The 17,258-nt window shown below is 43.5% G+C and overlaps 1 protein-coding gene across 2 annotated transcripts in view; it reads left to right on the forward strand.

Annotated features, from left to right (window-relative positions):
- prx (periaxin) overlaps positions 1 to 16,828 on the forward strand; it is a 33,249-nt gene extending 16,421 nt beyond the window's left edge. The window contains exons 8-9 of one of the 2 annotated variants that reach the window (XM_086216815.1): positions 81 to 13,402; positions 14,595 to 16,828. In XM_086216815.1, coding sequence (XP_086072941.1) covers positions 81 to 13,402; positions 14,595 to 14,875 — 13,603 coding nt within the window. In that variant the 3' untranslated portion in view covers positions 14,876 to 16,828. Of the gene's footprint in view, positions 1 to 80; positions 13,403 to 14,500 lie in introns of both variants that reach the window. The other variant, XM_086216816.1, reaches the window with a different exon arrangement.
- The last annotated feature ends 430 nt before the right edge of the window (positions 16,829 to 17,258 follow it).

Here is a 17,258-nt window from a genome sequence, read left to right on the forward strand (position 1 = left end):
GTTTTTCAGTCTTGTCTGCATTTATTGTGCATGTTCTTTTACCACTTTTTAAACGTCTCCGTTTCGTAATCTTTTCCCAGGTTTCCACGGATTAAGACAAAGGGTTACACTGGAGGAAAAGAGGACACTGAACAGCTTGAGGGACAGGTGAATATCTCTCCAGCTGAGATACCTGGAGCTAAAGCTAAAACCAAAGGAAAAGGACTCAAGTTTGGAGTTGGCTTTCCTATGACCAAACACACACACTCAGGCCCAAATGTGGAGCTGAAGAAGCCCAACGTGAACATCCAGTCGCCCACAGTGGAATTCAATATGGATGTGGTGAAGGGGGGGGCTGACCTGAATTCACCTGATGTGGAGTTTGCACTACCTTCTGGAAAAGCTGAGGCATCTTTGCCTGATGTGAAGGGGAAAGCAGAAATTAAGGCTCCTAAAATCGAAGTCAAAGGAGGAGTTGATGCAGAGGCAGTTAAGGGAAAAGTTGATGTAGACACTGGAAAAGGAGAGGGAAAGCTCAGAATGCCAAAGCTGAAACTACCCAAAGTTAGACTCTCACGCCATTCAGATGAAATAGATGGTGACATCAAAGTGACACCTCCAAAAGCTGATATCAAAGGAGGTAGGGAAATTCATCTCCCTGAGGCTCATATCACCAAACCAAAGATGGAGGGAGATATCTCAGGGACTGTTAAAATGCCTTCTGTTGATATTTCTTTACCAGAGTTAAAGCAAAATTCTGACATGGAAGTCTCAATCCCTGAGTATGACACAACTGGGAAACCCTCCATTCAAATGCCTGGCATCGACATCTCTATGCCTGATGTTAACTTAGAACTGGACACTGGACGGAGAATTCCTGATGAGGTGGAGGGCACTTTTAAAGGACCGAAAATCTCAATGCCCGAGGTGGATATCTCATTACCTAAGATGGGATCACCTGAAGTGAATATTGTAGGTGAGGCAAGAGGAGGGAAATTCAGTCTTCCAGCAGTTGACATCTCTCCCCCAAAGGTAAAAGCTGAAGGCGGAGATGTGCATATGGATCATTACATTGGCGGAGATGGGAAGTTCAAAATGCCTAATTTTGACATATCTCTACCAAAACCGAAGTGTCCTGAAGGAGAAGTACATTTAGAAGGACAAGATGTGAAAGGGGGCATCAAGTTGCCCAAGGTGGACTTGACTCTTCCCAAAGGCAAAGCAGCAATGCCGGACATTGAAGGAGGAGGAAAATTACCATCACTTGACATCTCTGTCCCTAAAATGAAAACAGATGCAGTGGTAGTCAGTTTTGAAGGTCCAGGTGTGGAAGGTGGTGAAATTGAAATGCCAACCTTTGACCCTTCTCTACCCAAAGGAAAACTGGAAGGAGACTTTGAGGTAGAGAGGCCTACTGGGAAGGGAGGGAAATTCAAAATGCCTACTTTTGATGTTTCTTTACCAAATGTGAAACAGCCAGAGGGCCATGTGAGCTTAGAGGGGCCTGAGTTTGAGGGTGGAGTCAAGATGCCTTCTCTTGATATTTCTCTGCCAAAAGGAAAGATGAAGAGTGGTATTGAATTAGAGGGGCCATCTGGCAAAGGAGGGAAGTTTAAAATGCCCTCACTTGATGTCAAACTCCCCAAGATAGGGACAACTGGGGCTGAGGTGGACTTGAATGGTCCTGAGATTAAAGGAGGGGCAATTGATATATCTCCTCCAAAAATGAAGCTGCCCGAGGGAGATATTTCTTTTGAGGGACCTGAAATCAAAGGTGGCAAGCTCAAGATGCCTTCCATTGATATCCCTGCTCCCCAAGGAAAGATGGAGGGAGATTTCAACATTGATGGCAGTGATGGAAAAGGAGCTAAATTCAACACACCTTCGGTAGACATCTCTCTCCCAAAACTGAAGCTACCTGAAGGAGGGGTAAAACTAGAATGCCCCGAACTTCCAAATGTTGATTTGTCAATTCCTAAGGCTAATGTGGAGGATGGTGTGGAGATCCAGGGTAGTGGCGGCAACAGAGGCAAGTTCAAGATGCCTACTTTTGACCTCTCACTGCCAAAGATGAAATCCAATGAGGGAGAGGTTAATATCGAGGCACCTGACATGAAAGGAGGAGCAAAGTTCCACATGCCTTCTTTAGATGTGACCCTACCAGAGATTAAATCACAGGTAGGTGACAAATCAATTGATATCTCTCTTCCAAAAGCAAAAGCAGAAGGTAAAATAGATATTGAAGGACCATCAGGAAAAGATGGCAAGTTTAAAATGCCAACATTTGATGTATCACTACCAAAGATGAAGGCGCCTGAGGGAAATATTGGCCTTGACGGACCCTCTCTTGATATCTCTCTTCCAAAGGGGAAGTTAAAAGGTGACATGGAAAGTAAACGTAAAGGAGGACATTTCCATATTCCCTCAATCGATGTTTCTCTCCCTAAAATTAAATCAAAGCAAAAGGGCATCGACATGGAGGGACCAGAATTCAAAGGTGGAGAAATTAAAATGCCAACTATTGACATATCGACCCCTCAGAAAACATTAGAAGGTGATATCAGTGTCCAAGGATTTTTTCCGTCTACAGACATAACCGTCCCTGCAGTGAAATTCCCTGAAGGCAATTTTAACTTTCAAGGGCCAAGAGTTAAAGGTGCAAAGTTTGACATGCCAAAAATTGACCTCTCACTTCCTAAAGGAAAATCACAGGGTGATATTAATATTGACATCTACTCTGGAAAAGATGGAAATATTGAAATACCAGACTGTGATTTTGGACTTCCTGAAGGAAAACTCAAAGGTGATATGAACATTGAAGGTCCCAAGGGGAAAATGGGTAAATTCACAGTGCCAAAGTTTGACATTTCACTTCCAAATGTCAAAGTGGAAGGACCAGAGATGAAAGGAAAGGTGCCAGCAGTTGATGTTTCACTTCCCAAAGGAAAAATAGGGGGAGGGGTTGATGTAGATATTGAAGGACCAGAAATTCAAGGTGGAAAAGTCAATATGCCTTCATTTGATGTTTCAGTGCCTAAAATCAAATCTCCAGAGATAGATGTGAGCCTTGAGGGTGCAGGTGTTAAAGGTAGAAATTTTAATATTCCAAATGTAGACATTTCACTTCCAAAAGCAAAAGGTGATGTTGACATAAATGTTGAATGTCCTGAGGTGAAAGGGGGTAAAATGAAAATGCCAAAATTTGACCTTTCATTACCAAAAGTGAATTTTCCAGAAGGAGATGTCAAATTAAAAGGGCCTGAGATCAAGGGCAAGAAAATTGAGATGCCAGACATTGATATTTCACTTCCCAAAGGAAGAGGAGAAATTGAGGTAGAAAGACTTGCTGGAAAAGGAGGAAAGTTCCATATGCCCACTGTTGATATCTCTCTACCTAAAATGAAAGCTAAGGGCCCTGAGGTGGATATAGAATGTCCTGACATTAAAGGTGGAAAACTTAACTTGCCATCAGTTGATGCTTCTCTGCCCAAAGTCACTTCTCCAGAAGTAGATATCAGCCTCGAGGGTCCAGATATAAAAGGTGGAAAGATCAACTTACCAACTGCTGATGTTTCGCTTCCCAAAGGAAGCATTGAAGGAGGCATAAATGTTGAAGGCCCTGAGGTGAAAGGAACAAAGTTCAAAATGCCTACATTTGATGTTTCTTTACCAAATGTGAATCTACCAAAGACTGATATAAATGTGGAAGGACCAGATATCAAAGGAAAGCTTGAAATGCCAAATGTTGATATCTCCCTCCCAAAAGGGAACCTTGAGGGTGACCTTGATGTTGAGGGTCCAGAGTTAAAGGGAGGCAAATTCAAAATGCCTAAATTTAATGTGACTCTACCAAAAGTGAATGTCCCTGAGGATGATATCAAAATGAAAGGACCAGATCTAAAGGGGAGGAAGATTGAGATGCCAGACATTGATATTTCACTCCCCAAAGGAAAAGCAGAAGGGGAAATTGGAATTGATGCACATGGTGGCAGGGGAGGAAAGTTCCATATGCCCTCAGTTGATATCTCACTTCCTAAAATGAAAGCTAAGGGACCCGAGGTCAACATAGAAGGCCCTGATATCAAGGGAGGAAACATCAACATGCCAAACATCGACCTGTCACTCCCCAAAGGGAAAGCTGAAGCTGATCTCAATATCAGGGGTCCTGAAATTAAAGGAGGCAAAGGCAAGATTCCAAAATTTGATGTTTCACTTCCAAAGATGAATCTTCCAGGGGGAGATGTCAAAGTGGAAGGACCACAGATTGAGGGAAATGTAGAAATGCCAGACATTGATATTTCACTTCCCAGAGGAAAAGCAGGAGGGCAAATTGAAGTAGAGGGACATGCTGGAAAAGGAGGAAAGTTCCATATGCCTACTGTTGATATCTCTCTACCTAAAATGAAAGCTAAGGGCCCTGAGGTGGATATAGAATGTCCTGACATTAAAGGTGGAAAACTTAACTTGCCATCAGTTGATGCTTCTCTGCCCAAAGTCACTTCTCCAGAAGTAGATATCAGCCTCGAGGGTCCAGATATAAAAGGTGGAAAGATCAACTTACCAACTGCTGATGTTTCGCTTCCCAAAGGAAGCATTGAAGGAGGCATAAATGTTGAAGGCCCTGAGGTGAAAGGAACAAAGTTCAAAATGCCTACATTTGATGTTTCTTTACCAAATGTGAATCTACCAAAGACTGATATAAATGTGGAAGGACCAGATATCAAAGGAAAGCTTGAAATGCCAAATGTTGATATCTCCCTCCCAAAAGGGAACCTTGAGGGTGACCTTGATGTTGAGGGTCCAGAGTTAAAGGGAGGCAAATTCAAAATGCCTAAATTTAATGTGACTCTACCAAAAGTGAATGTCCCTGAGGATGATATCAGAATAAAAGGACCAGATCTAAAGGGGAGGAAGATTGAGATGCCAGACATTGATATTTCACTCCCCAAAGGAAAAGCAGAAGGGGAAATTGGAATTGATGCACATGGTGGCAGGGGAGGAAAGTTCCATATGCCCTCAGTTGATATCTCACTTCCTAAAATGAAAGCTAAGGGACCCGAGGTCAACATAGAAGGCCCTGATATCAAGGGAGGAAACATCAACATGCCAAACATCGACCTGTCACTCCCCAAAGGGAAAGCTGAGGCCAACCTCAATCTTGAGGGACCTGAGATGAAAGGAGGAACATTTGAAATGCCCAAAGTGGATGTGTCACTTCCAAACCTGGATCTCTCAGAGGGTGATATAAGAGTGGAAAGACCAGAGATAAAAGGAGGAACAATTGCGATGCCAGTCGGAAAGGTGGAGGGAGATCTAGACCTATCTGTTAAGAAGGGAGGTGGGCTCCAAATCCCCAGTCTTGACATAAATTTCCCTAAATTTGATCTCGACCTCAGCCTTCCCTCTGGTGTGAAGGACAAAAAGCTCAATGTGGAGACCAGTGGTCCCCATGCATCTGGAAATCTGGAAATGTCTGGACTCAAAGGAGATGTTAAACCAACCAAGTTGAAAGTTAAGGGTGTTGATGTCGAGGCAGGTTATGTAGAAGCTCCAAGTGGATCCCTTAAACTTCCCACTGTCAAACTACCAACAGTTGACATCTCAGCTCCAAAGGTGGATCTAGACTTTGGCCTGACCAAACCTAAAGGGGATGATGTGGAGGTTGAGCTTCTGAAAGCAGAGGGGGGCAGGCCCTCTTCAGGAGGCAGTTTTGATCTACCCAATATCTCCTTAAAAGTTCCCAGTTTCACTCTTCCGAGATTTGGTGGAAAGTCCAAGAGTGGTGATTTGCAGATATCAGGGCAAGGTCCTAAGGGTGACATTTCCCTCACCCCACCACATGTGGAGGGGGAGATAAGGGCCCCATCAGTAGAGTTCGATGGGGATGGAAAAGTCAAGATGAAAAAACCTAAAATCAAAATACCCTCATTCAGATTATCCAAAAAAGATGCAGATGTGTCAGTGTCTCTTCCAGATGTGGATGTCAAAATGAAAAAGGGGGAAATTGCCATTCCAAAACCAGAAGTGAATATTGATATGCCAGATGATAAAGTGAAATACAAAGGGAAATTCCCCAAATTTAAAATATCACCAAAGGGTCAGCTTTCAAGCAGAGATGTTGATGTTAAAATGGAAGCTGATTTGGAAGGGAAAGGTGGCTTCCATGCACCTGATGTCACTATTAAACTACCCAAGTTTTCCATGCCAGGATTTGGCTTGAAAGAAAAAGATATAGGAAAGTTCAGTGGTGAACTTGAAGGTAAGGCCAAGGTCAAGGTGCCTTCTGTTGAGCTTTCACTGCCAGCCGCTAAAACACCAGAGACAGAGGTTCTTCTCCCCAAAGCAGAGGTGGATGTCTCAGAGGCTGATATCAGAGGCTATGAAGGAAACCTCAAGATACCCCAAATGCCAACAATTGATGTGTCCATCCCCAAAGTAGACCTGGATATGTCCCTTCCGAAAGTAAAGCTTGATTCAAACAATGAGAGAGAAGGAAGCAAATTTAGGATGCCACATATTGGCATGCCCTCACTGGATGTTTCCCTTCCCAAAGGGAAAATTGAAGGTCCTGAAGTTGAGGTACAGGGGAGCAAAGGAGGAAAATTCAAAATGCCCCACATGAAAATGCCAGACATTGATCTTTCTCTGCCTAAGGGAAAGATTGAAGGACCAGAGGTTGAACTCAAAGGCGAAGGTGGGAAATTCAAGATGCCACATATTGGCATGCCCTCACTGGATGTTTCCCTCCCCAAAGGGAAAATCGAAGGTCCTGAATTTGAGGTAGAGGGGGACAAAGGAGGAAAATTCAAAATGCCACACATGAAAATGCCAGATATCGATCTTTCGCTGCCTAAGGGAAAGATTGAAGGACCAGAGGTGGAACTCAAGGGCGAAAGTGGGAAATTCAAGATGCCACATATTGGCATGCCCTCACTGGATGTTTCCCTCCCCAAAGGGAAAATTGAAGGTCCTGAAGTTGAGGTACAGGGGGGCAAAGGAGGAAAATTCAAAATGCCTCACATGAAAATGCCAGACATTGATCTTTCTCTGCCTAAGGGAAAGATTGAAGGACCAGAGGTGGAACTCAAAGGTGAAGGTGGGAAATTCAAGATGCCACATATTGGCATGCCCTCACTGGATGTTTCCCTCCCCAAAGGGAAAATTGAAGGTCCTGAATTTGAGGTACAGGGGGACAAAGGAGGAAAATTCAAAATGCCACACATGAAAATGCCAGATATCGATCTTTCGCTGCCTAAGGGAAAGGTTGAAGGACCAGAGGTGGAACTCAAAGGCGAAGGTGGGAAATTCAAGATGCCACATATTGGCATGCCCTCACTGGATGTTTCCCTTCCCAAAGGGAAAATTGAAGGTCCTGAAGTTGAGGTACAGGGGGGCAAAGGAGGAAAATTCAAAATGCCTCACATGAAAATGCCAGACATTGATCTTTCTCTGCCTAAGGGAAAGATTGAAGGACCAGAGGTGGAACTGAAAGGCGAAGGTGGGAAATTCAAGATGCCACATATTGGTATGCCCTCACTGGATGTTTCCCTCCCCAAAGGCAAAATTGAAGGTCCTGAATTGGAAATAGAGGGGGGCAAAGGAGGAAAATTCAAAATGCCACACATGAAAATGCCAGACATTGATCTTTCGCTGCCTCAGGGAAAGATTGAAGGACCAGAGGTGGAACTCAAAGGCGAAGGTGGGAAATTCAAGATGCCACATATTGGTATGCCCTCACTGGATGTTTCCCTCCCCAAAGGCAAAATTGAAGGTCCTGAAGTGGAAATAGAGGGGGGCAAAGGAGGAAAATTCAAAATGCCACACATGAAAATGCCAGACATTGATCTTTCGCTGCCTCAGGGAAAGATTGAAGGACCAGAGGTGGAACTCAAAGGTGAAGGTGGGAAATTCAAGATGCCGCATATTGGCATGCCCTCACTGGATGTTTCTCTCCCCAAAGGGAAAATCGAAGGTCCTGAATTTGAGGTACAGGGGGGCAAAGGAGGAAAATTCAAAATGCCTCACATGAAAATGCCAGACATTGACCTTTCTCTGCCAAAGGGAAAGATTGAAGGACCAGAGGTGGAACTCAAAGGCAAAGGTGGGAAATTCAAGATGCCGCATATTGGCATGCCCTCACTGGATGTTTCCCTTCCCAAAGGGAAAATCGAAGGTCCTGAATTTGAGGTAGAGGGGGATAAAGGAGGAAAATTCAAAATGCCTCACATGAAAATGCCAGATGTTGACATATCTCTACCCAAGGGAAAGACTGAAGGACCAGAGATTGAACTCAAAAGAGAAGGTGGGAAATTCAAGATGCCACATATTGGCATGCCGTCACTGGATGTTTCCCTCCCCAAAGGGAAAATTGAAGGTCCTGAAGTGGAGATAGAGGGAGGCAAAGGAGGAAAATTCAAAATGCCACACATGAAAATGCCAGACATTGATTTTTCTCTGCCAAAGGGAAAGATTGAAGGACCAGAGGTGGAACTCAAAGGCGAAGGTGGGAAATTCAAGATGCCACATATTGGCATGCCCTCACTGGATGTTTCCCTCCCCAAAGGGAAACTCGAAGGTCCTGAATTTGAGGTAGAGGGGGACAAAGGAGGAAAATTCAAAATGCCTCACATGAAAATGCCAGACATTGATCTTTCTCTACCTAAGGGAAAGATTGAAGGACCAGAGGTGGAACTCAAAGGCGAAGGTGGGAAATTCAAGATGCCACATATTGGCATGCCCTCACTGGATGTTTCCCTCCCCAAAGGGAAAATTGAAGGTCCTGAAGTGGAGATAGAGGGGGGCAAACGAGGAAAATTCAAAATGCCACACATAAAAATGCCAGACATTGATCTTTCTCTGCCAAAGGGAAAGATTGAAGGACCAGAGGTGGAACTCAAAGGCGAAGGTGGGGAATTCAAGATGCCACATATTGGCATGCCCTCACTGGATGTTTCCCTTCCCAAAGGGAAAATTGAAGGTCCTGAAGTTGAGGTACAGGGGGGCAAAGGAGGAAAATTCAAAATGCCACACATGAAAATGCCTGATATTGATCTTTCGCTGCCTAAGGGAAAGATTGAAGGACCAGAGGTTGAACTCAAAGGCGAAGGTGGGAAATTCAAGATGCCACATATTCGTATGCCCTCACTGGATGTTTCCCTTCCCAAAGGGAAAATTGAAGGTCCTGAAGTTGAAGTAGAGGGGGGCAAAGGAGGAAAATTCAAAATGCCTCACATGAAAATGCCAGACATTGATATATCTCTACCCATGGGAAAGACTGAAGGACCAGAGATGGAGCTCAAAGGCAAAGGTGGGAAATTCAAGATGCCACATATTGGCATGCCCTCAATGGATGTTTCCCTCCCCAAAGGAAATATTGAAAGTCTTGAAGTGGAGGTCGAGGGAGGCAAAGGAGGAAAATTGAAAATGCCTCACATGAAAATGCCAGACATTGATCTTTCTCTACCAAAGGGAAAGTTTGAAGGACCAGAGGTGGAACTCAAAGGCGAAGGTGGGAAATTCAAGATGCCACATATTGACATGCCCTCACTGGATGTTTCCCTCCCCAAAGGGAAAATTGAAGGTCCTGAAGTTGAGGTACAGGGGGGCAAAGGAGGAAAATTCAAAATGCCTCACATGAAAATGCCAGATATTGATCTTTCTCTACCTAAGGGAAAGATTGAAGGACCAGAGGTGGAACTCAAAGGTGAAGGTGGGAAATTCAAGATGCCACATATTGGCATGCCCTCACTGGATGTTTCCCTCCCCAAAGGGAAAATTGAAGGTCCTGAAGTTGAGGTACAGGGGGGCAAAGGAGGAAAATTCAAAATGCCACACATGAAAATGCCAGATATTGATCTTTCGCTGCCTAAGGGAAAGATTGAAGGACCAGAGGTGGAACTCAAAGGCGAAGGTGGGAAATTCAAGATGCCACATATTGGTATGCCCTCACTGGATGTTTCCCTCCCCAAAGGGAAAATTGAAGGTCCTGAAGTTGAAGTAGAAGGGGGCAAAGGAGGAAAATTCAAAATGCCACACATGAAAATGCCAGATATTGATCTTTCGCTGCCTAAGGGAAAGATTGAAGGACCAGAGGTGGAACTCAAAGGCGAAGGTGGGAAATTCAAGATGCCACATATTGGTATGCCCTCACTGGATGTTTCCCTTCCCAAAGGGAAAATTGAAGGTCCTGAAGTTGAAGTAGAAGGGGGCAAAGGAGGAAAATTCAAAATGCCACACATGAAAATGCCAGATATTGATCTTTCGCTGCCTAAGGGAAAGATTGAAGGACCAGAGGTGGAACTCAAAGGCGAAGGTGGGAAATTCAAGATGCCACATATTGGTATGCCCTCACTGGATGTTTCCCTCCCCAAAGGGAAAATTGAAGGTCCTGAAGTTGAAGTAGAAGGGGGCAAAGGAGGAAAATTCAAAATGCCACACATGAAAATGCCAGACATTGATCTTTCGCTGCCTAAGGGAAAGATTGAAGGACCAGAGGTGGAACTCAAAGGTGAAGGTGGGAAATTCAAGATGCCACATATTGGTATGCCCTCACTGGATGTTTCCCTCCCCAAAGGGAAAATTGAAGGTCCTGAAGTTGAGGTACAGGGGGGCAAAGGAGGAAAATTCAAAATGCCACACATGAAAATGCCAGATATTGATCTTTCGCTGCCTAAGGGAAAGATTGAAGGACCAGAGGTGGAACTCAAAGGTGAAGGTGGGAAATTCAAGATGCCACATATTGGTATGCCCTCACTGGATGTTTCCCTTCCCAAAGGGAAAATTGAAGGTCCTGAAGTTGAAGTAGAAGGGGGCAAAGGAGGAAAATTCAAAATGCCACACATGAAAATGCCAGATATTGATCTTTCGCTGTCTAAGGGAAAGATTGAAGGACCAGAGGTGGAACTCAAAGGTGAAGGTGGGAAATTCAAGATGCCACATATTGGCATGCCCTCACTGGATGTTTCCCTCCCCAAAGGGAAAATTGAAGGTCCTGAAGTTGAAGTAGAAGGGGGCAAAGGAGGAAAATTCAAAATGCCACACATGAAAATGCCAGACATTGATCTTTCTCTACCCAAAGGAAAGACTGAAGGACCAGAGATGGAGCTCAAAGGCGAAGGTGGGAAATTCAAGATGCCACATATTGGCATGCCCTCACTGGATGTTTCCCTCCCCAAAGGGAAAATTGAAGGTCCTGAAGTTGAAGTAGAAGGGGGCAAAGGAGGAAAATTCAAAATGCCACACATGAAAATGCCAGACATTGATCTTTCTCTACCCAAAGGAAAGACTGAAGGACCAGAGATGGAGCTCAAAGGCGAAGGTGGGAAATTCAAGATGCCACATATTGGCATGCCCTCACTGGATGTTTCCCTTCCCAAAGGGAAAATTGAAAGTCCTGAAGTTGAGTTAGAAGGGGGAAAAGGAGGAAAGCTCAAAATGCCTCACATGAAAATGCCAAATCTTGATATCTCACTGCCCAAAGGAAAACCTGGTAGACTTGAGGGAGCAGGTATAGAGATAGAGGGGGAAGGGGGCAAATTTGAAGTATCATATATGACAATGCCCTCAATAGATATTTCCCTACCTAAAGCAGACACTGCAGGTCCTGAAGTTGAAATTCAGGGTGAAGGAGGAAAGTTCAAGTTGCCAAAAGTTGGTCTCTCTCTTCCTAAAGGAAAACCATCAATCAAAGGTCCAGAGCTAGATATTAGGAGTGATGGAGGACAGTTCAGGATGCCCAATGTTGACTTATCAATTCCCAAAGGAAGGGAAAATATTGACACTCCACAGGTAGATGTGGGGGTAGTGGGAGGAACCATAATATCACCACAAATAAAAATGCCAAAGGTTGATATTATACTTCCTAAAGATGACAGTAAGGATATCAATGCACCTGCTATAGAAATGGAACTTCTAAAGGGGAATATAACTGCATCAAATGTTACCACTGAAGTAGGAGTGAAAAATCAAGCGACATCCAAAGATCTGAGCTTTGATGTGACACTCAATAAACCCAAACAGGACACAGTAGCTCATGAGAAAGAAGATTTACATGTTGAGGGAGACCACAAAGGTCTGAAACTCAAGATGCCGACAATAGATATCAGGGGTCCAAAAGGTGAACTGGAGCTTGATATGGGACTTCATCGAGGAGAGGGCAAGAAGGATGGGAAAAAAGTTGAACTCCCTGACTTGGACCTCAAAACAGCAGGAACTAACAGCAAACTAAAAGGTCCAAAAGTCAAAGGAACGAAATTCAAGATTGGTATGCCAAAGAAGAAAACTGGCAGAGATACAACAGCGGAGCATGAAACTGATTTTAGCAAACCAGAAATCTCTGGTCCCACAACCTCAGCTCACAATGGACATTCGGAGAACAATGATCATATTAAAATCCCACTTCCAGACATTAATTTACCAAATACAAGTTTGAAAACCAAACCTGGCTCAGCAACCTTAGGAACCGAGGGGGAAGGTGGCCTGTCGTTATCCAGCACAGCAACCAAAGTCCCTAGGATTCCAGACATAGAATTTGATATTGGTACATCCCAGGATGAAGACGATGAAAAAAAAGAGAAGGGCAAAGAAATAAAAATCCCCAAGTTTGGTGTCCCGTTACCCTCCATTTCCTCTCCTGAAGGAAGAATGGATATCTATGGACAAGAAATACGGTATGAGGGTCCTAAAATGCCGAAAGTGAAAAAAGCTGTTTTTGTATTATTAAATCCTCCACAAACAGATGAATCCGCTGTGTGCACTGGCCTCCAAGAAGAGACAACAGATGAGTCTGAAACAAGGGATGTTCGGGTTAAGATGCCGAAAATCCAAATGAAGCCAAGTTTTGGAAAGTCCAAAGATAAATCTGTTGCCTTGAGCACAGACAAAGAGGGTGAGGAGGGGAAGATGGGCATGCCCAAAGTATCATTCTCTCCAGGCAAATCAGGGTCATCTGATGTCAAGGACAAAAGCTCAAGCTCCAACTATGAAAAGGATGTAAGTCCTTACAGGGGCTCAAAGGACGACAAAGGGACATTCAGTGGCCAGATCAAAGTTCCAAAGGTGGAGCTTACTTCTCCATATGGAAAAATGGTTGCAAGGGAGGAAAACACAGAAATGAGTACAAAACTGGGAAAGGATTCGTTGCCAGGGGGCCTGGTTGGAGATGCAAAAGGGATTAAAGAAAAATCAAGCAAGATGCAGGTTGCAGGTTTCAGTGGAGAGTCCTCGAGGGACGTTGTGTCATCTCATGCCAGAACAGATATGCTGGACAGGGACAGCTCAGAGTCCCCCACTGGATTTACCATGGAGTTCAGCGCAAAAAAGGTTCAGACGTGGAGTGAGGTGGAGAGCAAAGGAGTGTCTGAGGAAAGAGAGTCCTCCCCCTGGTTCAAGGTGCCCAAGGTCAGCCTGAAGCCACACTCAACAGGTATGATAAAGATCATCTCCACAAACTGACATGAGATACATGAAACAGGTCACACACTCAGAGGGCCATGTAAAATATTTTATTTCCTGCAGTACTTATCAAAATAATTGCATAATTCCTTGCTTGTAACGAATAATACTCCTGGACAATAATAGTTAGCTTAGAGCAATGAAAGGTAGTGGTGGGCTGGTTAGTATACCTCCATCAAAAGACATCAAATACTCTTATCCTGCAAATGGTCTTTGCCTTGGGTTGTGCATAACACAACAGCATCGCATAACGTTTACTATGACACAAAAATTTTGGATAGATATATGTGATTCTAAAATCAGATGGAACTACTTTCCTGACTTGGCGTAAGGATTTGACTCAACACATCAGTAATTTGACCAACAAAACATTAGTTGACAAGTTGAAGTGTGACTACTTCTACTAATTAGGGAAGTCCCCAACCAAGAAAGTCATATCTAATTGGTCAAGTGTTTCCTGTCATCGACTGATTGTCAAATCATGTTGTTGTTTTTTTTTATCTCAGTGACCCATATTCTCATTTTTGACCCTGACTTCAGTATTTCCCCCTACAGCAAAAAAGAAAAAAACTGGGCATGGAATACCTACTAGTCTGACCCATTTGAGTTCATTGGAGTCTTAATGTAGTAGCTGATGTTGCTTCATGGGCACCGCCATGTTTGTTTACATCTTGAGCCTGGTCGCACCAATGACAGAGACCACAGAGCCTGCCAGCTCGGGCCGCTAACTTCCCTCCAGAACTCTCCAGAACTCCTTGGTCACATAATCTGTTTCTTCTCGTGTTCCTTCCTCTTCACCATTTCCCTCCTTCTCCTCCTCCTCCTCCTTCACTCACTGGTGCTGTCCATCCTTGCCCACTAGCTAACTCACTGAAGCTAATGCTAAGCTAGCCCCTGGCTGGTGTGGAAGTCAGAATGTTACTTTACTTCTGACACCAGTGTGACATTTACCAGACAAGGCAGAAACATCTTGGTAGACTCACTAGAAATGGGAAAATTTGGTGTTTGCCCACTTTTGGTTCTAAAGGTTTTTGATTTATCACTTCCTGTTTTGTTTCTGCTACCAAAGACTAAGTTTCCGACTTCCATTCTTACACTCTCCCCTCTTGACTGTCCCACCTATCCTCCTCTTCCTTTCCTCTTTTGGCCTCCTTTCCTCCAAGGTTTCCTCCAGATAACGCCTGAGGGGTCTCCCCAGGCCCTGCGGAAGGGAGAGGTGGGAGGCGAGGTAGATGTCACTGGGTCGTTCTGCCTCCACACCTCAGGGCTCGACTTCACCAGCCGGGAAATGTCCAGAGAGCAGCAAGTCTCCTCCTGTGAGGAAGGATCTGTCACCATGGTGACCAAGACCACAAGGGTCACGCGACACGTGGTTACCACCGAAACGCGAACAAGTGAATCATCGCCAACTTCAGCAACAACTCCCAAGGTGTCAGACTTCTGAAGATGCTGCATTGACATCTTAAGCGTTTTTCATGTTTAGTTTGTTTGTTTGTCTTCGGAGAGGTTGCAGTGTGAAGTCGAGCCTGCAACAGGGCCCGCAATCACTGGGTCAGAGTTTCAGTGTTATATTTTGATAGGTGAGGTATGAATGTGATGAAAAGCAATCAACCAGCATTATCGTCAAATATCGCGACAGCAGAGTAATATATATTTCTTTTTTCATTTAAATGTGACTATTTTTGTTACTGCTCTTGAGTTTTGTTAGTTTAGTCCTCATTATTTATCAGATTTTGTTTGATTTGAGGGACTTCACTCTAAATGTGAACGTGTCAGATTCATTCATTATTTATTGTTGTGTTCAAATTGCGCTGGAATTTTGTTTTTCATCAGCATCAAGGATTGTGATTTTATAATTAGTAAAATCTTGAACCACTATAATACACACCGGAGTAAAATCAATGTAAATACCACTATATAGGTGCAGTATCCCTTCAATACAAAATGTAATATTATTTTCATATTCAGGAGTTTATTTTTTCCGCAGGTTTTGTGGGTCTAGGAGAAAAAGTGTGCGCTTTTTTTTGTTTTTGAGATTATGGGCTTTTTCATTTTCATCCATTTAGTTTTGTACTTGAAGCATTTAGCAGGTGCTGTTACCGAGAGGAAGAGAGTCTTGATGAAGGAAACTCTTTATGGTTTCCTGCTGTGGGAATCGAACCTGCGACTCTCTGGTTACAGGTTGCCCTCAGACATTTAGGCTGAACTGCTGCTAATCAGATTTATTTCTCTGTTTTTACTGTCCGCTGCCTGAAAACTACTCCTCCGTGTGTCCTCTCTGATATCTCGCTCATGCTGAAGCTGCAGGTTGAAGTTCCTGACTGAGATTCAGCTGTGAAATGTGTTGAGTTGCAAACCTTTTGGGGATTTAACCTCTACAAAGTATTTGACCTCAAGTCTGCTACAATGACACGCTGGCTAGAGTGGCAGGCTTTGATCACCAAGAGGACAAAGGCACCTTTGGTTATATTCTTTTTTTTTTTGATGGGCTGATATTGTTCTCTTTAATATATAAATATTCTCAAGATATTATAAGAAACGTACATTAAAAAAAATCAACATCAGATCAATAGAGGCATTTCTGAATGCCGTCACCCTGTATTTTTTTTTTAAAGTGTGAAATCCATTTCAAGATTAAATACCTTTTGCTGTTTTTAAGGTATTTTACTTCAATGTCTTGACAGAATTTTCATTCTCAAATGCAGAAATTTCCATCTCTGTTTATGATGCCATGACGTTAAGAGTTACATTTGAACGCCACTGATTGCTACGCAGTCCCAGAGGGAAATAGATTTTGAGGCCAAAAAGTACAAGTTGTTCCCCCATCATGAGGGCTGAGAGACAATCTACGATCTACAGTTTGATGAGTTCATGGACGCAAACGCTCACTGGTTCCTTCGCCTTAATTCATTACTTTTTCTATATTTCTACATTTCTGTATTTCTCTCTCCGTGGCTACTCCAGAGTTTTGCAGGTGTCACCTTTCCTGCCACTTACAAATCTCACACATTGAATGTTTCCTAACCAGAATTTCAAGCGCATGCAAAGCATTTGAGGATGAACATTTATATTTTGACTTGGTTGAGTTTTTGTGGTTTGTAGATGGAATGAAAACGTGTGATTACATACATCGAGAAGTCCTAACACATCCACTCCCTTGAGTTTCTTTCCATTAACCATTTTAACACTGGCAGGTGAGGAGTAGGTTTTTAAAACGCTGCGATGAGAGTACGTCAAGGGAACACCCACCGAGGAGGAGTATCTGTGCTTAGAGAATTTGACCTTTCTGGTTTAATCGATTTCTGTTTCCTTTAGTTTATCAGGGTTTCAGTGCCACGTGTTTTGTCAAAGCTGCATTGGAGGGACTGTTGGTTAAGATGTTCAATAAATAAATCATATTCACACAAAAAAAATTGTTCCTATTTCCTGGTGTCATTCTGACCTGCAGTTCGTTCCTCGAGGTTTTCAGCGCAGACATTAAACGCTCACTTCAACTCTCATAATTGCAGCGATCATCATTTTAAGTAAATTGTTTGTGCAGAAAGTAAAAACTTAATGTCACATCATTTTTTATTGCCTCCAAGCAGATCCAGGGAAAGGGAAGTTCAGGGTTCCCGCTGAACTGTTCCCTCTACAGCACGACCTCAGGAAAATGGAGGGATGGTGGAGGGAAGCTGTTATGATGCCAACTTCTGGGTTGGCAAAAAATGCAATTCTGCTCCAATGAAGTCAAACCTTGACCTTTTCCTGTTTTTTTGTTGTTTTTTTAAAAATAATCCTAACTCTAACGAGGGCGGCACGGTGGAGCAGTGGTCCTCACTGTGGCC

The sequence above is a fragment of the Aulostomus chinensis genome, chromosome 10 (assembly GCF_037954235.1).
Source record: "Aulostomus chinensis isolate RoL2024-O1b breed Wild chromosome 10, RoL_Achi_v1.0, whole genome shotgun sequence".
In the NCBI taxonomy this organism is placed as follows: Eukaryota; Metazoa; Chordata; class Actinopteri; order Syngnathiformes; family Aulostomidae; genus Aulostomus; species Aulostomus chinensis.